Source organism: Hydra vulgaris, chromosome 03, assembly GCF_038396675.1.
Source record: "Hydra vulgaris chromosome 03, alternate assembly HydraT2T_AEP".
In the NCBI taxonomy this organism is placed as follows: Eukaryota; Metazoa; Cnidaria; class Hydrozoa; order Anthoathecata; family Hydridae; genus Hydra; species Hydra vulgaris.
The window spans coordinates 12,269,931-12,296,942 of record NC_088922.1 but is presented as its reverse complement, the minus strand read 5'-3'; the positions used below and the strand labels follow the sequence as shown (position 1 = coordinate 12,296,942).

The following is a 27,012-nucleotide window of genomic DNA, read 5'->3' as shown; positions in this document are numbered from 1 at the left end:
TCAGTTTGTGGTACTTCAAGCAATTTAAGTTATTTCTGGTATGTCAACCAATGTAGGTTATTTCTGGAATATAAATTGTCAAGCAATGCAGGCTATTTCTGGTATGTAAATAAATATTTGCATACTGCTATTTCTGGTATGTAAATAATAATTGCATTTACAAATGATTTGTTTTAATAAAAAAAAAAAAAAAAAAGGTTCTAACTGATTTTTTTTTACATAAGGAGAATAGCAAACAAATCTTTTTTTTTTAAATGTCTAAATAAAAATATTTATATAATTCTTATTTTTATTTATTTATGTATATTTATATGTATAATATAATAATATAAATAATTTTAATTAACGCTAAAAAAAAAAGAAAAGTTTTTTTCTAAATTCTCCTAATATAAAAAGTTTAAGTTAGAACATTGTCAAACCAATGTGATGAAATAAGAATTACTTAATGACATTACACAAATTTAAAATTAAAATGTGCTTCAACTAAGTACCATTATTCAAAACTTTAAATGCAAAAAACATAACATTTAATACTCTTTCGCATATATTATTAAAAAACTTTAATACTAATAATGGTTATATTATAAATTTCAGTGATTTCAGTGATAGTAATGAGTTAAACAATAATGTGATAAGTTATATTAATAATAGTTATATTGCGACCAACTGTACTATTGAAGAAAGTAAGGACGAACAAGTGAAGATGAATGATTAATAAACATAGCAACAAGACCTTATGAGAATCTTAAAAAGAATAATAATACACCAGTTATTCATAGATGGAGAAGAGCCTTTGATTTTTGAATTGAAAAAGGTTACAGATTGTTAGAATGATAACAAATCAGTTATCAGTTCATTTCATATCTTAGGATTAAACCACTTAAAACTGTTTGCAGATATGATTGTTTATTAAAAAAAATTTTTATGTAAAATAAGTGTAATGCTCAAGATTGTTCATGTATACAAAAAAGACATGAGTGGCACAAATAAGTTTGATATTCAAGACTGAGAACACCAAGATGATATCTATATACTTGGTTCTATACAACTCAAACTGTTAATAAGGATTGGGTTTGAATGTGACATGAAGACTAGTAGACCCAATGATCAAACATCTAAACAATTAAAATGTTTAATCCCATAAGTTGCTGAGTCTGATCAAAATAACTCCATGTTGCAGAACATCATTTATAGATAGTAATGAAAATTAGAGAAATTAAATACAAATAATGATTCAAATTTAAAATAGAAAAACTTTTTGATCACTTTCAAACTTTACTTACAATTTAAATCTAACATGCAAAATGTTGTAATGAAAGCAAATGTTGTTGTAATGAAAGCAAATACTGTTGTAATGAAAGCAAATACTGTTGTAATGAAAGCAAACACTGTTGTAATGAAAGCAAATACTGTTGTAATGAAAGCAAATACTGTTGTAATAAAAGGGTCAATTTATCATATTGCAAAAATTAATGCAAAAACAAATCAATAAATTTACAACTGCCAAAATGATAACAGTCATAACTTATACTTTAAGTTATTGTCTGTTTAAACACCAATTAATTCAAGTATTATAAATAAAACCAAAAATTATTTAAAAAATTATAATTACTAAGGTCCGAAGTAATTTTAAAATTTACCAATAAAAAAATATTCTAAAACTATTTGCGCATTGTACGAAACAATAAAATAAAATTTTTGTTAGGGAAAAAATATTATTCATTTAAAAACTTGAATGTTTTAAATCAGAAATAAATTATTTGATAATAAAAGTATAGATAAAAAGATATATTTTAAAATATGTTATTAAATTTTTTTTAAAATAAATTACTATAAGTAGTTTAAACATTTTTAAACTCCTCGTTTGTTAATTTTAGATCTACGTTAAAGAGTTATGGGTATTTAATTAATGGTTTTTCTAGAAAATTTTTTAGAAAATATTGAGTAAGATTTAAATAAGATATAAAAATAGTTGCAATTTCTTTTATTTAAAATATTTGATTACCAATGAACTCCTTTAGAATGCTGTGATTTGCAATTGTTTCATTTTTAATATTACATTTGCACTGTATGCTTTATGCCTCTAGTTTTATCTAATGATTTTTTATTTAAAAATTTAATTATTGAAGCTTAAATCATAATTTTTAATAATAATATTAGTAATAATAATAGAAATTATATGATTTTATATTGATATTTTATATCATAATTTCAAGATCAAACAAACAAAATAAATTATTGGCAAAAAAATAACTAATTATGTCATATTATTTTTGTCAAAAAACATTTTTTATAATTTTCTATTTACCGAGAAAAAATGCCTCCTGCTACTCCACCATCTTTATGTTCAACAACTGTTGACTGCATTTCTTCAGCAACTGATTGGTAATCTTTTTCATCCATTGAAAGTTCCTGTAGGATAGTATTAGGTCCAGATGCATTGATATTAGAGAGAAATGGTTCACCTACTAGGACAGAGTTACTTTTAAACTTGAGAAGTAAAAAAACATTGATACTTTTATAATTCAAAATTATATATATATATATCATATACAAATAAACAATATTAACTATTGAAAAAACTCTTTTATTTAAAACACTAAAACTAATGAAAGTACAAAACAAACAAAAAATCGAAAGTTTAACTTAATGAGCTTTTTTAAATTACTCTTTAACAAATGGTTTTAATGTAATTAAAAGAGAAAAATGTGTGATTTAGAATGAAACCTTACTTTAATAAAGGTTTAAAATTAAAAAAACATGATTAGTTTCATTCTTTTTAAAAAAAAAATCTCTAGAACAACTACTAACAAAGAACTACACTGTCCTCTGAAACTAGGAAACACATGTTCAAATTTATAGACAGTATAGTATTCTAATTACCATTTCAGTTTTAATTAAAAAGTGTTGCTTTAAGTAAAAATGTATTAACACATCAGTATACCATAAAAAAACTGCAGAAAGTGAAAACAAGCTATTATTTTAACACCAAAACTAAAGAAACCTTTAAGAGTATACCATCGAAAGCATATCAGATCAGTAAGTCCTTGTTTAATGACATTTTGATTTTCCAGAATTGATTTATATATGTATTTTCCTATTATACCTTCAATGCTATAAAGTGGTCCTAGTCCGGAAAAGTATCTACAAATCATCAGACCTTAACCTCCCCCCCCCCATCTTTTATGGTTCCATAAAAGATGGGGAGGTTAAGGTCTGATGCAATTGAAATTATGGAGTGTACATAATCTCAATTGCTTACTAACTGGTCTTCTTATATACTGCCTACCATCTAAACTTCTCAAAATAAACTTCAATTTGAAGCTTAAAACTTTTATCTTACTCAAAGTAGTAATGTGTTTTGAAATGCTACAATTTTTATACTAATTTGCGTTCCTATAAAAAAAAAGTTAAAACAGAATCATAAAAGTAAAAAAACAAACAAACAAGAATATATCCCACATTTAATAGCAAAAAGAATACCTAATAAAGATTTTTAAATTAAAATTGATTTATAAATATTTTAAACAATTTTATTTTTTGGAAAAGCATTTTCTTTTGGAGTTGAAAACGACAATCCCTTCAGGAGGAAACTGTCCTTCCAAACTAAAACTTAGGGAGGACAGTGTGACAGGAGCGACAGTTCTTTGAAATCAGTATGTAATAAAACATTGATAAAAGTTTAAAAAAGTAAAAAAAAAATTGCATACCAATTGTACATCCAGCACCTGCCAGTCTCTCTTTTACACCTTTCAGAATTTTATGTCTATGACCATATGCTATAATGCCAATTTCTTTGAGTTGATCTGGACCCATTTCAATTAGAACATCCATAGTTATCTGTTTAAATTAAAATTTATACACACAAATTTATAAAGATGAAAGTTCTTATTTTTAGATGTGCAGACGAAATAAAATTAAAGATTAATGAGCATTATTTTCATCAAGTTTACCTGTTCTCTGGAAAATATTTCATGTAAAAATTCTAACTGTAAGCTGCTTAAAAATGTTCCAATATCAATATCTAGAGGATTTGTACCTAAAAAAAAAATATAAAGGTAAATAAAAAGAATAAAATAAACCTTAAAAAACAAAATTTGTTCAAGGTAAACACAAAATACTAGACCTTCAGCTTGATCTCTAAGACGTTTGGTCTGTAAACCCTCAGAATTGCATGGTTCTGATAAAAGTAAATTTTGATTTGCTGTTGATGGTTTAGTCAACCCTTGTGGTTCAAGCTGAGATGACGAATCATTAGAAACAGGCAACACTTGTGGCAAGTTGATAGGCGATTTAATGGAACAACTGTTTGAAGTAATTTGCATGACTTCTGATTTTGAAACCATAGAATCTTGCAATAAGACCTGCACATCATCAGCCTATAAATACATAAAGAAACAAAATTTACAAAGTTTATAAAAAATTTCTAATAAAGAAAAAAGATAAAATTAAAATAAATAAATTTAAAAACTTACTGTGGCAAGATCAATTGGAGTTTGACCTTCTTGATTTTTCATATTGGCATTTGCACCATGAGTCAACTAAATATTTAAAAATATTTATATTTCATATATAACAAATTTAATGTATAACGTATTTATACTTGAAAATATTTATAATATATATAGTATGAAAGGTTTTTAGTTATAAAATAAGAAACTCAGTAGAAATTTAAGTTAAAACTCAAAGAAATTTATATGAATTCTTACATGACTAATGAATATTTCAAAAAACTTAATTTGAAATACATAATATGAAAACAAAAACTATATACATCATGAACCAAGAACTGTAGATGTAATTAATGGAAAGATAAAAAATTTATCAAAAAAATAAATTAGGGGAAGTTCATGTACCTAGGGTCTCCTTGTTACTAGGACCACCTCACATTATTTAAAAACATTAAAGTCTTAAGTTATGCTTCTCAGTCAATTGATAAGTTATAAAAATTTTAATAAGTTATAAAAAAAAAGCACTACTTTAGTAAGTTATAATCAGAAAATGCTTTTTGATGGTCTAAAGTAAATTTTTGCCACTGGTATCTTAGATTGTTTTACAATCCTAGAGAAAATGTTTTTCTATATAAGTTCTTGTATATTATATTGTTTGCTACTTAAGTACTAAATGTGATGTTCAATACGCTTCTTCTCAATCCAGGTTTGTTAATAGATGACATTTTTCATGAGGCTATCAAGTCTTGTACCAAGGGCCATATAGTTTACTTGTACCTAAGGCCATATGTGGGTAAAGAATTTATTTGATAATGATTTAAATTGTTGAATTTTGATAGGTACAGAATTTTTCTTGTTGCGGTTGTTTTGGGATAACCATTTTATGGGTAGACTTATTTTCAACTTTTTTCAAGAATTATTAGTCAATTTTGTTACTTATGTAAGTGTTGCAATCAAGTAACACTAGATAAATTTGTTGAAAACAATCTATGATCTAACAAACTAAGATTAAATAAATTTTAAGTCAAATTTATGTGTCTATCTTTGTTGTCAATTAATTATGGAGTAATTTTCATAAACCATAATTTTCAGAGAGCAGCCCTAGGTACACTTAAAAAAAAGCTTATTCCAGTTTCACCATTTTTAAACAAATTTGCAGCTCTAAATTTGGGCATTGAAAAAATCCTGCCCTAGGTACACAAACTTCCCTTACTTTAGTTAAACAGCTTATTATAATGGTTTGTAGTGTCTGCATGCAATATAGAGTTAAACAAAAACAGATAAACACAATCAAATTTAAAAGAAACAAATACTTTGTAGCATTAACTAGCCTATTATCTGCTATATTTTTCCAAGATATTACATTAGACTACATATTATATATCACATCAGGACAACACAAAATAAAAGTGTTTTTTTTTATTATAGTTTATATTAAGTAAAAAACCTCTATATAAATATATAGAATTTATTTCTTCACCATTTTCACATTTTTATATTGAACTATTTTTTTTCAGAATTAAATAGCTCTAAAAACGTTTACTAAATGAATTCAAAATTTATGTTTATAAAATTTGTAAACATCCAACCAAGTTTTTGAAAATTTATCTATTTAAAGCTACTTTTAACAAATCAAATAAGCAGGTATCTGTTAAAATATTAAAGAACTTCTCTAAAGTTTTAACAGATACCTGCTTAATTGATTTTTTTCCAATCTCTTAAATATGTGCAAACTAATTTGGTGCTGAAACAAATAGAGAGCATGGAAATGAGGCAGATAATGATAGGAAATAGTGGAGATATACTGCATCTCTGATAGTATATTGTGCTTAACTTCTCAATGCAGCAACCTTATTCATTAAGGTTTGTATAAGGAGTCAAAGAGTTAAGCGAAGGATGTGACAAAGACTAAAAGGGTTAAAAGAGGGATGTAAAAAAGATTAAAAGAATTAGGTAGGGGATGTAATAAGGATTAAAAGAGTTAAGAGGGGGATGTTATAAGGATTAAAAGAGTTAAGAAGGAGATGTAACAAAGATTAAAAAGTTATGAGGGAAATGTAAGAAGGATTAAAAGGGTTAAAAGGGTTGTCACAGTTTCTTTACATCTGATTTAATTGGTAATATGCTTTTTTTTGCATACAACCTATTTTTAATTAGAATGCTTTATCTGTGTTTGTTCTTTTTTCAGTCTTAGTATGTATATATTGTATTAAAATTTTTTTATAACAATCAGAAAACCTAAACACATTATGATAATTACAACTATAAAATTTTAATTAAAATATTCCAAATATAAAATAAAATTTTATATTCCAAATATATCTATAAAGTATTTTATAAAATTTAAGAAACAAAATAAAAAATAAATTAGCCCTTAAGCTAAAATTACACAAGACTGTCAAAAAATGTTTGTCTCACAAAATGTTTGTCTAAGTAATTTGGTAAAACATGAGACATACATGATTCTTATAGATCTGTTGCTCATTTTAATGAAAAATGTGTTTGTAGTACTAATATATTAACACTACTATATTATATGAATAAGTAAAAAAAAGAGAAACACATAAAAATATTAAAGCAAAATTTTTTTTATGACGTGCACTAGAAGCAGTTATAAGTAAATAATTTGAGTGATGCTGACTGCCCTGAATTCCATTGTTCTCATTTACCCTCATTATCTACTTTAACAGTACAGAATAGAATGCATGTATAATTGAAACTTTATAAAACAGTTTTTCATGCTTTTCTGCAATAGTTTCACTCTTAAAAACAAATTTATTAAAATGACTTTTTTAAACCTAATCCATTCTATAAAACTAATGTGTGAAGATCAATGAAAATTACAATCCAAAGTTAAATTTAATATAGTTTATAGTAAACTTACTAGTAATGCACAGAGTTGTGTTCTGCCTTTTTGGGCAGCTTCGTGTAATGGTGTAAACAACCAACGATCAGTAGCATTTACATCAGCCTTGTACTTAATCAAAAGAGCTGCAATATCAACATGCTGCAAAAAAAAAATTACATATTACAAACATTAAATTCAAAAATTTAAACAAAAGCATAAAAGATATAATATAAAACTAAAAAAAACTATTTACTCCATATGAAGATGCATTATGAAGAGGAATAAGACCTCCTTTATCTTGAGCATTTACATCAGCCCCAAATTCTAGCAAGTATTCAGCAACTTCCACATGATTATACCCAGCTAATATTAAGAATAAAAAAAAAATTAAATATCTAATATTTAATTATTACTAATTCTTAAAATATCTTAGCTTTAAATCAAAACCTGCTAAATGCAACGGTGTTGAATTTCTTCCCAGTGTATCACGACAATTAATATTTTGATGAGTCACAAGTTTCATAACCTAAAAAATCTTTTATACTTTATTAACTATAAAAAAAATATATACAATATATAACAATAGCACACATACATATACACACACGCATGCATATATATATATATATATATATATATATATATATATATATATATATATATATATATATATATAAATATAAATTTTGTTAGTGTATTCTTCAAAACAGAATGCTCAATGAAGATTCTTCCTGATGAACCTACTGATGGTAAAACACAGTGTTGAAGTAATCAAAAATTAGATAAGTGTTTTTACTAATTTATATATATATATATATATATATATATATATATATATATATATATATATATATATATATATATATATATATATATATATCATTAAAGTTTCATTATGGCTTTTTTCATATCTGCTAGTTAATTCAGTTTTTAACTTTACCTAACACTTTTTGATGGGGTTCAAATGAAGTGAATTATCAGGCCGCGAGGCAAGAAAAACAATGGCATTTTCTCGTATAGACACCAAGTTGTCCTGTTGGGCATGAAAATGTCAAACTTTCTAATTCAAAACCAATAAGACACAAGGATGTTCAAAATTCCCAAGTTATTTTTGGAGTTGACAGTCTCACTTTGTTACAAAAGGTGTACCCAAGAACAACCAGTGATTGCATTCCAAACATAATTGGTAGAGATTTCTAGAATCAAAGCATGAATTCGGTGGCTGGCAAACATTGACATGTGTGCTGCAAACTGCTAAACATGTGCTTAGTCTAAGAACATGACACATTATTATATTTTATTAGCACAACCCTTGTATTCTTTGCAAAAAATATGGCAACCAAAAATATTTTTTTAATGAGAGTGTGACTTTATTGCAGAAAAATAGGATTGAAAATTAAAGTTCTTGAAACCTGTATGCCCTTCACAGGGCTATAACATTACTTCCCTTTCACTGGGAAGTAATGTTGTAGCCTTGCTCTAAAATATTCATGACTGAATTACATATGATTTTAACGTTTACAGACCATATTAAATATTTCCCTATTGGTTAATAACTACACAATCACCCAGGCAATGTGTGATTATTTAGTGTGTTGCCAGCACACATATTTTGCATTTTAATTTATATATATATATATATATATATATATATATATATATATATATATATATATATATATATATATATATATATATATATATATATGTATGTATGTATGTATGTATGTATGTATGTATGTATGTCTGTATGTATGTCTGTATGTATGTATGTATGTATGTATGTATGTATGTATGTATGTATGTATGTATGTATGTATGTATGTATGTATGTATGTATGTATGTATGTATGTAGTAGTATGTATGTATGTATGTATGTATGTATGTATGTATGTATGTATGTATGTATGTATGTATGTATGTATGTATGTATATATGTATCAGCCCTCAGAATTAGAGTCAGCATTTGGCAATGCCGACGTTAAAGTTTGAGGTCGGCAAAAATTGGTGACGTCGTTTCAATGTCTTATGGTAAGACCTTTGTATCAAATTTTTTTGCTGACCTGATACCAACCTCTAAAAGATTGAGGTCGGCAAATTATTGCCAACCTCATTTTTCCTAATTCCGAAGGTTGATATATATATATATATATATATATATATATATATATATATATATATATATATATATATATATATATATATATATATATATATATATATATATATATATATATATATATATATATATATATATATATATATATATATATAGTTTGTTGCATTTGGGAAGCACGGAAGGAAAAAAATGATTCTTACGCCAACACATACGTCGCTTTTAATTACTTTTGACATTCGTCCAACATTTGCGTGTTGGACGAAAGTCAAAACCATTAACTTAATTACAAATTAATCGTTTTTTAAAAAACCCACAAAAACGCGAATTTAATTGACCAGAATGTTTTTAAAAACATTCTGAAAATTTTTAACAATATAAACAATGTTTTTATTTTTATTTTTTTTAATAAAATGTTTTTATTTCTAATTTTTTTAATAAAATATTTTTATTTTTTTTACTGTAAATCATGCGCGGGGTGTTGCTACATCGACTATCTTATAGCCTGACTCGCAAGGGAGTGCTGCTATATCGACTGACAAATAGCCTGACTCGCAACAGAGTGCTGCTACATCTACTATCTTTTAGCCTGACCCGCCAGGGAGTGCTGCTACATCGACTGAGGGTTTGGTTGGGGCAGGCAGTCTATCAATTAATAAAAAAAAAAATTCTGGTCTTGCATTTTAATTTTTACTTTTTGTCAACAAAATATGGAAAAAACTTTCGGACAACATATAAGAGTTCTCTCTCTCTCTCTCTCTCTCTCTCTCTCTCTCTCTCTCTCTCTCTCTCTCTCTCTCTCTCTCTCTCTCTCTCTCTCTCTCTCTCTCTCTCTCTCTATATATATATATATATATATATATATATATATATATATATATATATATATATGAATATTTATATATATGTGCATGCATGTATGTATGTATGTATAAATAAATAAATGCTCGATAATGTACACATAAAAAAATCACTGAAATCATGTAACATTTTAAGGGGAATACTAAATAAAGGGATTCAACCAGTACAATAGAAAAAGTTTATGAAATTTCTACCTTAGCTAAATTGCCTTTTTTAGCAGCTTCCAAAAGAGCAGCATCACCACGCAAAAGGTCAGCAACATCTGGAAAACCTTCTTTTACTAAGTCTAGTGGAGTATAACCCTCGTGATTTTTCTTTTTCGGATCAGCCCCATGCTTAAGATAAATTAAAATTACTTAAAAATAATGAAAATTAACTGGGCATAAAAAAAAGATATACATGATATAATAAAGATAACAATAAGTGCTATTGTGTAAACATTAAAATGATAGAGCATTTTTAAGGTTTGAAAAAGATTAATTTTTTTAATCAATATTTTTGTAATGTGGCTAAGTCAAGGCTTATTATGTTATGTGGCTAAAGAAATAAAACCAAAAAACTTTATTTTTCTAAATTCTAAATTCAAAGATTTTTTTAAATAAGATTTTACAAAATATAAAACAAATATTTATTTGTTAATTAGTAAATATCATAAAATAGTAAATACTTCATTTTGTAAATATTAATATGGTAAATAGTTATTAGGATTAGTTGTAATTTTGAACATCACATAGTTCAGTTGTGATCGCAAGTTTGCTTTTAAATATTAACACATTTTTAAATATCAACACAAACCAAGTGTAACTGGAATAATGAGCTTATTTGTTTTTAAATGTGCATCTCACTATGTTTATTTATGAACAAATATGTTCATTATTCCAGTTACACTTGGTTTAAATATTTTAATATTTAAAAGCAAACTGTGTGACCACAACTACTTTTAGTATGCACAGCAAGGAGAGAAGACACTTGTTTTTTTGCAGAGTATAATTTTGCAATATAGTATATTATTAGAGTAGTGGGTAAATGCTTTCGTTCTAATTGTTTTTTTTTTTTGTTTTTAATTTACTGAATTACGGTAGCTACTTTATTTAGTTTCAATAGTAATAATAATAAAATGATAACTGGTAAATGTTTTTCAGTCCATTTTTAATTACAGCCCTGGAAAGTTTAATTGAAAGGTACATTTTAGTTCACTTCATTTTATTATTTGTATAGCTTATTATTATATTATTTTATTATAGCTTAAAATTAAAATAATTAAAGCAACTATTGATGGAAAAAATTTATTTTAATTTCATTAGTATGGAAGGATTAATTACATCTTGGTTAGAATACTGCCAAACTTTTTCATTATGTTAACAAACCTTTAAAAAATTTAGAAAACTTATAGCATATGGATAATTAGTAATACAAATAAAATGCTTATCACTAAAAGATTTACACATTAACATGACCATTTTACAAATATAAACTTTATGTTAAGTTTGTGTGAATGCGTCATGGCTGATTATTAGAAATACCTTTAAAAGTAGTTTGCATATATCAAACTTCCCTTTGGCAGCAGCCTCATGCAATGGTGTAAACTTCCAATAGTCAGCTGCATTGACATTAGCACCATGCTTTTAAAATTTTAAAAAGATATATAGTAATTCAAAAATGCTTAAAAATTTGTCGGCAAAACAAAACAAAACAAAAAACTCAACAACTACAATTTAATATATACGGATATATATATACATATATATATATATATATATATATATATATATATATATATATATATATATATATATATATATATATATATATATATATATATATATATACACACACACACATTATATACATATATATACTTTATAAAAACATAATAATTAAAAAAAAACTGTCAGAAATGTTGAAAGAAATGAACTATTTCATCTTAATAATTAACTTACAAAAATAAGAATAAATTTACCCTAACAAGAATTTCAGCAATTTCAAAATGACCATAAGAACATGCATTATGCAATGGAACTAAACCCCTAAATTTTATCAAAACATAATGAAAAAAATAATAAGATTTTTTTATATTCTTTACAAAATTTATCAGACTTTAGGCTTACCCTTTATCTTTTGCATGTACATCTGCTCCACACCTCAGCAAATGCTCAACAATGTCCATACGATTATAACCACTAGCAAAATGAAGAGGAGTACTCATTCTACCTGCAACATCTCTGCAATTTACATTTTGAGGTGTGCAAAGTGACTATAAAAATAACAACTTTCTTTATGTAATTTGATCAACAAGAATAGTATAAGAAAAAACAAAAAATTATCAAGATTGCATTTTTAAGTTAACTATTTCAAAACAGGACAAAAATCTTCAGCTAATTTAAATTGTCTTAGCATGGATTAAACTGCTCCAAAACGGTCATATAATCCCAAATATAAAGTAAAAATCTAACAAAACAAAAAATGAAAAACTTATAAGCATATAAAGAGGAGAGTTCATATATTATCCAACTCAGGATTGATTGATTTGCATAAGTTAGGCAGTTTCTAATTATGCCACTTCTTACAACTTGATTTTCTTTCTCTTCGGGTACCACATCAGATTTATCAAATCATTGTCTTGCTCATTTTTTCCAGACACATTATTTCATCTACAGTTAAAACCTACCACTCTATTATCTACTTTGGTAGCCCATGTTTCATTGTCATTTATCATAATACACAGGAAGTAGAGTGGTTTTTAAGGGAGCAGATTTAAGAGACCTTAAAACTACAAGTAGCATCTCCCTAATGATTGCAACCTCACATGGTTGATGCCATTTTAAGATTTAAGACTATGAATGCAAATTTTTATATTTTAAGATCAAAATTTAGAATACTAATTTGTATAACTTTTATGAGGATTAAATTAAATGATTTACACAAGATTAAATTTTTTTAAAAAAACATCAATGAAATACGTTTACATCTCAGCTTTGCAACAAAAAAAGTTTTAATGCATAATTTTTAAAAATCAAAAGAAAAATTTAAATAAAAGTTTGTCCAATTTTTATGAATTTTTTAATTGCAAGATTTCTATAAGCAAATCTCAAAGAAATAAAAGAAAAACAGATTTTAAGTCTTCCAGATTACAATCATTAAATTCTTCTTCCAATAATTTTCAAAGAATTTCTATGAAAAAAAAAGTTTTAGCTTTATTGTACTCCATGACTCATGGCAATATAAACTTTTATTGTTTTGCAAGCTGTAAACCCTAAATATATTAAATCATTAAAAATACCTGAATCAATTCAAAATCTCCAGTTTTTGAAGCTTCCAAAAGATTAATATCAACATCTTTTAACATTGGTTCAAGTCTTGCTAAAAATATATATATATATATATATATATATATATATATATATATATATATATATCATTTTTTATATATGTATTTAGTGTACTCAATGCAACTAAGGCATAGAACAAAAAAACTTGTGAAAAAAAAGGCAAAAATTTTAAACAAATCCGATTGGTTGTTAGTGGCAAACTAAACAACTTTTTATTTATTGGTATTTAATTTATGCAAACAAAGAATTCGTAAATAATGGCAAAAATTTAATAAACAACCAAAGTGTCTGTTATAACAGTTTTGCAGAAACTGTTATAACAGACACTTTGGTTATAACAGACACTTTATCAATATAATTATAAATATACCTTGAAGTGTTTGCTTGACATAATTTATGAACCTAATTACAATCTAATACATTTGTGATGGTAGATTTTAAAAAAATATGCTACTTTTAAAAGCAGTTGGAATGAATTATGTAATACATATTTTATTTTGTGCTTTGCTAACAACAAAAAGTATTTATCTTAATACCTTACTGAAGCCATGTTAGTAAGAGACTGGGGTTGATATTTGACCGGGGCCGGGTTTATGACCGGGGCTGCATTACTATTGATATTCCTTATAATTATATTATTGTTATTTAAAATTCATTATATATTTTATATAAAGGTATATATATCATCTCATCCTCGTCATCATCATCATCATCATTATCACCATCATCATCATCATCATCATCATCATCATCATTATCACCATCATCATCATCATCATCATCATCATCATCATCATCATCATCATCATCATCATCATCATCATCATCATCATCATCATCATCATCATCATCATCATCATCATCATCATCATCATCATCAAAAATATTTTAAGGTTTGCAAATCGTCATCAGTTAAATCAATGTGGGACACAGTTTTAGTAGACAATGAGTCAGATAATGAAGAAAGTGACACATTTGATCTAAACGCAACCGAGCTAAAATTGAGCTTCAAAAGTATTCAAAAATGAAGCGAATATTTCATATAGCGGATATTTATAAATATAATAGATATTTCAGAAGATCTATTATTATATTGGAGTCTCATGAAAAGCGAGTTGCCAACGCTAGCAAACTTGGCAAAAGTATATTTATGTTCACCCTCAAGCTCAACAAGAAGTGAGAGGGAGTTCAAGGTTTCAAAGCTAATACAAAAAGATCGTATCAGACTTACAACACAGAATGTTGAAACACTTCTTTTTTTAAAATACAATTTAAGAGCTCCTTCTTATTCAACATATGTGATGCCCCTGAAGACTTTACACCACCTAATTCAAAATACTATGATGTCTGGGACACAGAATCATCAGAATCAGAGGAAGAAACTTAAATTATTGTAATATGTCTTATTTTTTATTTGTCATTGTAAATATTTATGAATTATATTATATTTGTATATATTATTTTTGTGACTTTTTCTTATATTTTCTTAAACTTTCATAACAAATTTTAACTTTCAAACTAATTTGAACAAAATAAAAAAAACACAGCAACAACAACAACAACAACAAAAATCCAGCCCTGGCTAATAACCCCTGCTAATTGTGTTTGTTTAGCCGGGACCGGGGCCAGGTTTGAAAAAACCTCTGTTTTTTGCCGGAGCCGGGGCCCCGGTCACTTACTAAGCCATGTTAGCTATTTTGTATGACTTAGTGTTCAAAGATATATTGTTTTTATAACAATAAGTTAAAAGTTACTTTTAAATTATTTTTATAAAAATAAGAGAAACCAAATGTCAATTAAAGTTTACTACTGAATTTACTAAAACATTTACTACTTAAGTTTATTAAAACGAGTTTGAAAATAAAAGTAATTTGCTTATAAAGTTTACCGCCTCTTTTAATTGTTTACGCATTCTGAATGGAATAAACTATTTTTTTAAGATGGCTGAATAAGTCCCGAATATTTCAAAAAATGATACTAAATACCGAAAACAGTTTTTTGAATGGGGCTAAAAGTTATAATTATTTATGCAAAAACAACTTTTGTAGAAAAACTACCAATACCATAGTTTATCTGAATTTAACATGACATTATTATTAAACATTTTCATTTAAGTGTGGTATCGAAAATAATAACTTCAATTTTCATAAAAAATGGTTTTTCATGGATAATTTTCCCAAATAATGTTTGATTATAAATGTCAATTCATTGAAAACAAACACAAATATGCGCTTTTATGAAAAAATCAAATCCATAGACTTATCTATAACCAAGCCTTAAGGTACTTTATGTTGAAAGTTACATCTTTTCTAAATAAAACTACACTTGACGATTTGTTATAGTTGCATTACTTTTACCAGATTGAAATAGTGGTTAAAATAATCTTTCCATACATACCAAACATGTCATACTTTTTGATGAAAAAACTTACATATACTGTAATTAAAAAAACTTATATTTTTGTTCGTAAAAATGTGTACAATGCCTTAGTTGCATTGAGTATATATATGTAATGTAAATTAGGCTGCAAATTAAACATCGTACAGATAAGCCTACTGAAATAATCATATGCTTAAGTAAGTAAGCCTATTTTAGGTTTTGACAGACAGTATCTATGTATGAATGACAAATGACAAAGAAATATTATACTTAGGAAATAAAAAATAACAAAGAAAAAAAGATTTTATATATATATATATATATATATATATATATATATATATATTTATATATATATATATATATATATATATGTATATGTATATATATATATATATATATTTATATATATATATATATATACATCTATATATATGTATTTTTATTTTTATTTTTTTATAATTCACCTCCCCAAGGCCGAGATGGCTACAACAGATGAGGAGGCTACTTGTGGTCATAACCCTCTCTCAACTCTCTAACTCCGAAACATGAACCTTGACGAACAAGGCCGCTGTGTCGAGAAACAAGTTGAGCGCGGTACTATCAGGAACGTGGTGGGAATCGAACTCGGAACTTCTCACTTATGAAGCGAGCGCTCTACGACTACATCACTACCGCATTTATGTATATATATATATATATATATATAAATATATTGCATATATGTATATATATATATATATATGCATGCATATATAGATACATATATATATATATATATATATATATATATATATATATATATGTATATATATGTATGTATGTATGTGTGTGTATATATATACATATATATATAATATATATATATATATATATATATATATATATATATATATATATATACATATATATATATATATATATATATATATATATATATATATATATATATATATATATATAAATATTATATATATATATATATATATATATATATATATATATATATATATATATATATATATATATATATATCAGTTCTCAGAATTAGGAAAAATGAGGTCTTAAACTGTTAGAGGTCAACATCAGGTTGACAAAAAAGACTTGATACAAAGGGGTTACCATAAAACAGAAACAAAATCGGCAATTTTTTACCGACCTCAAACACATTTAGATAAGCAGCTAGGTTGGCATTGTCGAATGCTGACCCTAATCTTAGGGCTAACATATATATATATATATATATATATATATATATATATATATATATATATATATATATATATATATATATATATATATATATATATATACAGTATTGGACAAAACATTTGCAACCAACATCGAACAATGCTAAAAAGTGTATATAATTTTACATGTCTTAAAAACGAAACGAACTATACTAACACAGCAAACAGTTCAGGAGTCTGGAGTCATAGCATGCCATGACATGAGCAATCAGCTGACGGGTGACAGCACACAGGCAGAATTTCGTTGACAAGTGCCATTTTGCAGCGGACAAAACAAGTGCAACTGTTTTGGTTTGTTTCATTTTCTAAAGTCTGGTCCGTGTCAACGTCACGGAAGTTTTTTAATAATTAAAGGAAGTATCCAAAAGTTTCCAGAAGTTTCCAGAAGAAGCATCTGCAAGGATCCAGTAGCATCCAGAAATATCCAGAAACACTCAGAAGCTTCCAGAAGCATCGAAAAAAAGCATCTAGAATCTTCCAGAACAGGTTCTCACAGGTTCATTTTACTATATAAGAGACATGTAAATCGACATGTAATTCAGTCAGTATATGGAAGTCAATCAGTCAGTATTATCAAGACAGTTTATCGAAGTGAGTTTTATCAAAGTGTTTTATCGAAGAACATCAATACAAGAAGTGAAATACAACAAGTGTTTCATAACATCAATACAGTCCATATCCAACCAAGACGTTGTGTTTCACAGAGCATTATTGTATCATCACAAGGTAAATGTAACACGGTACGCCTTGAGAAGCGTGATTATTTATTTTTATTATTTTTATGACTTCAAGTGCAAAAATGGCTCCTGACAGTCTTGGATTGGAACTAAGAAAGAAAATTATTGGCGATTACGTATGTGGAATGTCACAAAAAAGTATTTGTGATAAATATCGCGCGAAAAAATGGACCGTATCAAGACTATGTTCCAAATATCGTTCTACTGGGAAGTTGGCAGCAGATAACAAAGGTGGAAGACCGCGTTCCACCATTTCTAGAGAGGATTCTATGATCGTCAGATCCGTCAAGGATCCCTGGATATCATCAGTCAAGATACAAAAGTAATTAGAGCTGCCTTTATCGGACCGAACAATTAGACGACGTACTGTTGAAGCCGGACTGTTTTCTCGTGGTGGAGGCAATATAATGGTTTGGGGGTGTTTTTCTGCTAACCGTCTAGGTCCAATACGTCGAAACGATGGAATAATGGACCGTTTCATGTATAAAAATATCCTGAAAGATGTTATGTTACCTCATGCTGAATGGAATATGCCAATAAAATGGGTTTTTCAGCAAGACAACGATCTGAAACACACTGCAAAAGTAGTCAAACAGTGGTTTCAAGACAACCACCTTTCGGTGATGGATTGGCCGCCTCAATCTCCGGATCTCAACCCTATCGAGAACCTGTGGGAGATCGTCAACCGCAGAATTAATCGTGAAGGTGTTCGTAATAAGGATCAACTGTTTGAACAAATCCAAAAGGCCTGGGCAGCGATTTCACAAAGTTTCATTGATCACCTGATCGAATCTATGCCTCGAAGATGCAAGACTGTGATCAACAACAAAGGATTCGCCACGAAATATTGATAGCGAAATACAGCTTGGTCAACATTTTGTCGAGTTGCACTTGTTTTGTCCAGAAAGAAATCGACTTTTTTTAACTCTTTGATTAATTTATTAATTTTAGTATACAAATAATGAACTTTGTGATGAATAAAACTTGAAGAACTTTGTCTCTAAACAGTTACATAGTTATTTCTCTAAATTGAAAAAATGCAGCACTTTTATATAAAGAAACTAAATTAGCATTATTTGGTTGCACTCATTTTGTCCGATATTGTATGTATATATATATATATATATATATATATATATATATATATATATATATATATATATATATATATATATAATAAAAATTTTCTCTTTCGTACCTTGGAAAATTTTTTGCACAGATTCAGTGCCAACTTGAGCAGGTGTATATCCACTAGAATTGCGAATAGTTGGATCAGCTCCATTCATTAGCAAAATGTAGCAAATATGAGCATAACCTGATTGCGCTGCAATATGGAGTGGACTTTGCAAAGATTCATTAACAATATTGCACTGTATTTGTACAAAATTTATAAAATTATAATTGTTGAAAATTTATTTATTAAAACATTGTCATGACAAATTTTTTTTTTAAATAAATTAATTCAAATATTAGGTGAAATACCAGAAAATAAAACAATGGTTACAATAATAACATGATTATCATACCTTAAATGGTAATTTTTTTCGATATAAGCAAAAAAAAACTTACATCAGCACCTGCTTTTATGAGAATTTCAGTAACGACAACATTGTCATTACCAGCACACAAATGTAATGGTGTCAATTTTCTAAATATATAACAAAGTTTTAAAATTATTTAAAAATTTTTTCAAAGTTTATTGGTTTAGTGGTCATTATTATTTAGAGATCAATCTTTTTTAAAGATTGTTTTTTTTTAATTGTTGTTAAGAATATTTTATAAATATTATTTTTTAATAGTACTATTAATTTTTAGCATAATTATTAGTAATATTATATTTATAATAAAGAAATACTTATTTCTTTATTATAAATATAAAATAGTTTGATAACAATTTGATAAGCTTAGAAAACCTATGACAGAACCTTGTTTGCTCAGCCATTTTGAACATTTTTATTTCTCATGAGTAGTTTGATACTTACACAAACACAACAAGATATTTAATACAATAAAAATAGTGAAACATAAATCATACACACATATACTTACTGTTTATTACAAAAATTCATATTGCAACCTTTCTTTATTAAAAAGTCTGCAACGCGATCACGCTTTGCTGAGGTTGAAAGTGCACATACATGCTAAATAAAACATAAACATGTTTAGTAGACAACTCTGAACATATATGTATATAGGCAGACTGCATCAGAGGGTGGATTAACTAAATATTTGGAGATGCCAGCCAATTTTTAAAACCTTGTGGGGAATAGTTTTCTGCAAATTTTTTTCCCGATAACTTTCTATTTGGTTAAACTTTTGATTTAATTATACTGCCAGAATATGACTAACATTATTGGTCTGGTCAAAATTAATATAGGTTAGCAATAATTTCATATTTTCTAGAGATTTAAATTAACACATGTTGTGAAGAAAATATACAAACTTATATAGCACTACAGCAACAAACTTGCATAAGTATTAACAAGAGCATACAAACCAAACTTTGTGCAAATAAAATATATGAAAGAGTCGATGTTTTAGTCTTAAATATCTTAAAAATTCTTTTTAAAAAAGCTACCCATTGGAAGCTGTTTCATTCTTAATGTTATTAAATTCACTGAAAATTCTTTTTTTAGAAAAAAATTTTCACATGCATTATTAATAATATTTTTTATTATGGTTAATTTTGTTTGACAAAATTTAAATAAAAATTTATTTTACTAATGAAAAGCAAAAGCTTTAATGTTATTAATTATTCACATACCCATTCACATGATTCAAAATGTGACTATTACATTTATAAAATAATTCGTTAGCATTTAGAGTTGGAAGAAACTGTAATTTTGAAACTCATTACATATTGAATTGAAAAAAAAACATGCTCCAAAATACAACAACAACTTTTTAAAAAAACATTTTTAAAACATTTTGAATCACTTGCATATCTAATTTAATTCAAGTCGGATTCTTTTAATTACATTTAGTAAAATTATATAATGCACCGTAGTTGTATTCATTTTTAAATGTAGTGAACTCTAAATAATTTTTTAAAGGTTTCTTTAAATAATCATAGTTCAAAATATGGCTTTATAAACACTCCTTTGTAAGTAAAAAACTGTCTGGTCGTGACAGGCATTTTTTTCAAAATTTAAGTCTCCGTTCAAGAAAATGAGTCGCCTGGTGTGGTCAGATGACATTGAGGTTCCAGAATTGAAATAATGTTTAATATAATAAATATTTCTAACTAAATTCACATCTTGCAAGGATTGTGAATGATGCGAATGTGCACATATCAAAATATTGGAGATTACAGAATAAATATTACTTGCATTTCAGACCGATAAAATACGGGTCTTGGTAAGTCTATTCTAAACCGACAATTTCTATAATTATACCTTACTTCAATACTTTTTAGTAAGCGGTAAAACTATACGTATTATCTACCTTTTAAATAGTGATGTACTGATTAATCAGCATCAGTATTGGAATCAGCCACTTTTTGCACAATCGGAATTGGTATCTGCATCTCCCTTTTTTTACTGATTTACCAATTTTCCACCCAATGGCATTTTAATATTTTTATCCTGCATTATGATAACGATTAAATAATAAATAAACTAAACTTTATACAATACTTATAATTTATTTGAAAAATTGTTTATATCGATTTCGTTTAAAGCAAACTTGTTTATTCTTAAGATGATGTTTATAAGCTTAAATTTAACAGGTGAATGTACTTATACTTTTATTACCATAATGTTGCTTTTACATTAATTTTATTTTGTTGTTTAGTTTTGTCATGCTCTCCATCTTCTGTTGAAAGTGAACAATTGTTCAGTTGCGGAGGACAGGTTTATTTTCTACAACAAAATAGGTTTTTTAGAGTTTTGTAATCGCAGCAGTGGTTAGCAATGTAGCAATTGAGTAGCAGCCGTAGCTCAGTGGTTAGCGCGCTTGTCTCAGAAGCTAAAGATCCTTGGTTCAACACCACCTCTGGGCAAGTTTAATAACATTGGTAATAAAGGAGGCATGAACTTTCTTTCAAATGCTCTTCCGCGGTGCTCTGTGATAAGACTGTAAGAACTTCTAGGGGCACCTAAAACAAAAATTTTTTTAAAAAAAGGTTGGCTCTGGAAACAGGAGAAATATCTATGTTTTTACATTACAGTATTTGTATATACAATTTTAAATACTAAACAGTGTCACAACTGCTATTGTATTTTTTTTTTAGAATCTTAAACTTATTATTTTCTTGGTATTTGATGTTAAAGTTGTTTTTTTTTAAAAAAAAAAAAATTTCATGTTATGAAGTTTGTTTTTTATCAAGAGTTTAAAATTAGTAAAATGGTATTAAGATAAGTAAACTGATTATCTTAATACCATTTTCTTTTAAAAATTGAAATAAAAAGCCTTTCTTTGAAATTGTATTTATTTTTTGAAAGTTTTCTTTTCATAGTTAAAAAAAACTAAAAAATGTATATTATTTTAACTGAGCTTTTCTAATATAGTAAACAAGTATTTGTTTACCAGTTCTGATTCCATGAAAAAATTTACTCAATTTAAAATTGTATGGTTTTATATTTTCAAAATTTTAATAATCTATTGTATCAGCATCAGTCTTTTCCTATCCAAGGGCATTGGCATCGGCATCAGCCACAAATGTGTAATCAGTACATCACTACTTTTAAAGTTATGAATAAAGAAATAATTTTTCACATAACTTTAAAAAATTTTAAATGCTTCAGTAGTCGTTGCACAAACCAATATTTAGTGGTAGAAAATAAAAAGCTGTCAAATCTCTGTTTTGAATTAACAATTAATGTTCAATACTTTATAACTACTTATTATAACATTGTAAACTTCTATAAAAAAAACGGGTACAGACTTATAATTTTTTTTCTTTATTAAGTTTCTATAAAGTTTTTATTAAATTTTTTTCCAGACCATCCGCAGCTTATTAAGAACCTTGCCCCGTTATTTAATTTTAAAGAAAATAAAAGTTTGAATGTTAAATCTTTTTTCCTATAAAAAAAAAGAAAACAAGTTGTCTCTTTAATGTGTGCTGAACACGTAGACTTGACTAGTTACCTAAGCACATTAATAACTCGAGTATCTCTTATCTTGACATATGTGCAAAAAATTTCTACAACTGTTTTAATATTTATTGCAACTTTAAGCTTTATAAAAACTCTCCATTTTGTTTGTTAAAGCATATTATATCTCTATATATCAACAATAAAACTTTGAAAATGTTTTAATTTGTATTTTAGAAAAATGAAAAAAATTAAAAATTTTCAACACTATTTAAAAAAAAATTATTATGCAAGCGACAGGATTTGAACACTCGCATTGTACTTTGGTACAATGTGAGTGTTCAAATGGTAAGTGCAGCAAACGAACCACTTCAGCCACTAAGACACACTAAACTGTCAATTTTTAACACTATTTAAAAAGCAAAAGATGGAATATAACTTTATAAAACTGCAAATAAATGCTTTAAATCAAAATTTAGGAGATTTTACTGCAATGCAATTTTTAAATAAGAGTAAAACTTTATAAAAGTAAAAATATCTATAGACCTTCAAAAATGTTTTATTTTAATAAATCAAAAAAGATTTAAAAAAAAAAATGTGGAAGAGCAAGGATTTAAACCTCGGCATTTTACTTCACGATGCTGCAATCCCTATGGCCACTAAGGCCTATTGTTCAATGAAAGCTTCAAAACTATTTATTAAACAAAAATACTTTTTAAAACGACAACTAAATGCTACAAATCAGAGTTGAGGAAATGCTGTCACAATATAATTTTAAAGTAAAAATAAAACTGTAAAACTTGATATATGTTTTAACATTACATAATTTGTTAGAGTTAAAGTTAGATATTTGAATACACTTTTGTTCACATTTTCATATAAAAAAAAAGTGCTGAGACTTTTTCTCGCCATTAACTCAGGTGTAATGGCTGTTGTGAGTTCCGTGTCAAACACTTACGAATGGGTAATGGCAACATTAAATTTAGCATTAAAATATTATAAGATTAGACAAAAAGATATTAACTGTTAAAAAAACTTGTTCTACAACAAATCAAATTAAATATTCTACATTTAAACATGTATTAAAACGAAATATTTATGTTAATTAGAGAATGGAGGATTGAATAAAACCAAAATGAAGTAGAAAAGTAGCTTGGCTAGAGAGCACTATAAATTAAAGGTAGAGAACAAGGGAGAGATCGAACAAATGTATGACAACTAGACCCAGTTATCTGGTTAGAAAATGCCAAGTTGGGTTGTGGGAAAGAGCAAATTAATGAGAAAGTTTTTAACTATTATTTTTTTCAAATTTCAGAGTGTTTAGCACAATCAATAAGATACTAATATAAAAATTAAAATAATATAAATGTAAGGTTGTAATGAGCTTTATAATGTCATATCAACTGATTATCAACTTGTCTGGGAAAAGATTAGGCTTTATTAGATTTGGAGATAGTGGAAGGAGCCAAGAATGAGCGCTAGACTTAGGGATTGAAGACAAAAAAGAAAGTTTTCAAAAAGCACAATGAGAGGGGGGGGGGGTGCACAAAAGCAGATGTTTTAAAAACCAACTTTACACATCAACTCTAATATTCAAAGTGAAACTATAACTGTGGTGTTTGACAAAAGACACTTGCTAATTTATTTCAATTATTGGCCTTAAAAACATATAGTTCCCAACTTATTGGAACTAAATTATTAAAAAACTTTGATCTTAAGAGTTTATGAATCTTAATGATTAAACTTATTCTTCACAAATTAATGTTGTCCACCAACATGCTTTATGCGTTAATAAATTACTCGCACAACATCTTAAACATGTTTTATACATTAATAAATCACATGAAAAAAAACTTAGTCCACAACAAAACTAATAAAAAGTTCTTTGATAAAATTAGAAAACCTAAAAATGAATTAACTAAAAATTATAGAATATTATTTATAAACTCTTTTATAAACTGCTATTGCTTAAAATTTTATGAACAACCATAATAAATCCCAAAGCCATTAACTAATGACTTTTTAAATTAATATTAATTGACAAATAAACCAGCAGTCAAATGTGAAATTAAAATAAAATTTCCTTTTTAACTACTAGTTTGATTTGAAACAAAATAAAATATCTGTTATCTACTACTTACCAATGCAGAATTTAGGGTTAATGGATGAACAAAATTAACTAAATCTGGTGCTATGATTCTTTTTATTTTACTCAAATCTGAAGATTTTACAGCTTCAAGATATGTGTGACCTCTATACTCATCTAAAATAAAAAAGGTATGTGTGACCACTATACTCATCTTAAATAAACAAGACGTGTGACCTCTATACTTATCTAAAACAAAAAAGAATGTGATCTCTATACTCGTCTAAAATAAAAAAGATATGTGTGACCTCTATACTCATTTAAAATAAAAAAGAAATGTATGACCTCTGTACTCATCTAAAATAAAAAAGAAATGTGTGACATCTATACTCATCTAAAATAAAAAAGAAATGTGTGACATCTATACTCATCTAAAATAAAAAAGAAATGTGTGACATCTATACTCATCTAAAATAAAAAAGAAATGTGTGATCTCTATAATCATCTAAAAAAGAATGTGTCACCTCTATACCTATCTAAAAAAAAAAAGAAGATGTTTCTGACTTATAATTATCTAAAAAAAGATATTTGTGACCTCTAAAATTAAATCATCTGAAAATTAAAGTATAAATAATGGTAAAGTTTCAAAAAAACATTGAAACAATAAAATAGAATGAGAAAACATTTACATAGCAGTTTATCTTTCAACTCTTGTACAGGAGCAACATCAATAGCAGTTTTTGAATGACAGTTTAGCACAGTTGGATCAGCTCCATAACTTAAAAGCAAAGTGCAGACCTCTATTCTAAAAAAAATATATATATATATGTGTGTGTACGCATATTGCATATAAAACAAGGTTAAACAAAAGTTTGTCATTAATGCTGATTTATTGATGATACATGTAAATGTAAACATATATAAACGTATACAAAATACTATATTAAACATTTATAGACTGAAGGAAATATTTTTTAAAATATAGAAGATTTGTGGAAAATTCGGAGATCACTACGGAAACTATGTAGATTAAAGGATACTGGTCTTTGCGCATGTCCCATTTGCTGTATTGCAAAAGAGAAAAGAAGTTATTGAAAAATTAATCTTTCTGAGTTTATTGAAGATTTTAGTAAAGAGCTTGAGTCCTCAGATGTGAATAATGTGTCTTTTTGCACAGATTGCTGCCAAAGGGTAAGTAAAGGTATCAGACACCCTTGCACAAAATCTGCAATAGTGCAAAATCTACACGAGCTCATTCTTTCTCAAGACTCAAAAACCTCCCAACAAGTTATTTTCTTTGTACTAAAAGATGTAACATCTTGTACTAAAAAGATAAAACATCTGACAATAAAGAATTAACGATAGCAATACGTAATTGTGTATTTATATTTTTCTATCTATCTATATCTATTATTAATTTTATAATAATAAATATAGATACGTATATATCGAAGTCAAGCATTAGTGATTAGAACATTTATCTTAGGAAATATATCTTTTGTAGGTGGTAAAGCTCTTCATGTTACTCTCTACTCTAAAGATGCGCATAAATCTATTTTAGAAATCTATAGATTATATCTTCAGATACATTATTTACTATAAAAAAGAAAATGGATCTTTTCATGTCAGCAATGGATTGTATAATGACTGAGATACGTAAAGATTTGGGTAATTGAGGTAACAGTAATGTACATGAACTTAATTTTGCATATACTTCTATTACTTACATATTTATAAACTATTCTCGTATTTTTTGCTAGGTACCAACCTAATGGAAGATATATCCGTAAAAGTTTTACGGATATATCTTCCAGTTAAATCAATTTTATGAAGTAGTTTCATACAATTTTTTAACAAACATATAACAATGGAAGCTGCAAGGTTATAGATACAATTCAGAAAGGTGTTGTATTTGTTCCTA

The 27,012-nt window shown here is 26.7% G+C and overlaps 1 protein-coding gene across 2 annotated transcripts in view; it reads right to left on the bottom strand.

The window, feature by feature from the left end:
* Positions 1–27,012, bottom strand: part of LOC100207492 (poly [ADP-ribose] polymerase tankyrase-2) — a 67,632-nt gene that overhangs the window by 8,460 nt on the left and 32,160 nt on the right. The window contains exons 9-26 of one of the 2 annotated variants that reach the window (XM_065792365.1): positions 25,781–25,896; positions 25,147–25,268; positions 20,022–20,113; positions 19,542–19,620; positions 19,171–19,342; positions 13,558–13,637; positions 12,386–12,531; positions 12,238–12,304; positions 11,801–11,899; positions 10,472–10,612; positions 7,747–7,825; positions 7,553–7,662; positions 7,336–7,458; positions 4,476–4,541; positions 4,127–4,379; positions 3,954–4,039; positions 3,711–3,840; positions 2,309–2,465 (exon numbers count right to left, since the gene is read on the bottom strand). In XM_065792365.1, the coding sequence (XP_065648437.1) occupies positions 2,309–2,465; positions 3,711–3,840; positions 3,954–4,039; positions 4,127–4,379; positions 4,476–4,541; positions 7,336–7,458; positions 7,553–7,662; positions 7,747–7,825; positions 10,472–10,612; positions 11,801–11,899; positions 12,238–12,304; positions 12,386–12,531; positions 13,558–13,637; positions 19,171–19,342; positions 19,542–19,620; positions 20,022–20,113; positions 25,147–25,268; positions 25,781–25,896 (2,118 nt within the window). Of the gene's footprint in view, positions 1–2,308; positions 2,469–3,710; positions 3,841–3,953; positions 4,040–4,126; positions 4,380–4,475; positions 4,542–7,335; positions 7,459–7,552; positions 7,663–7,746; positions 7,826–10,471; positions 10,613–11,800; positions 11,900–12,237; positions 12,305–12,385; positions 12,532–13,557; positions 13,638–19,170; positions 19,343–19,541; positions 19,621–20,021; positions 20,114–25,146; positions 25,269–25,780; positions 25,897–27,012 lie in introns of both variants that reach the window. The other variant, XM_065792364.1, reaches the window with a different exon arrangement.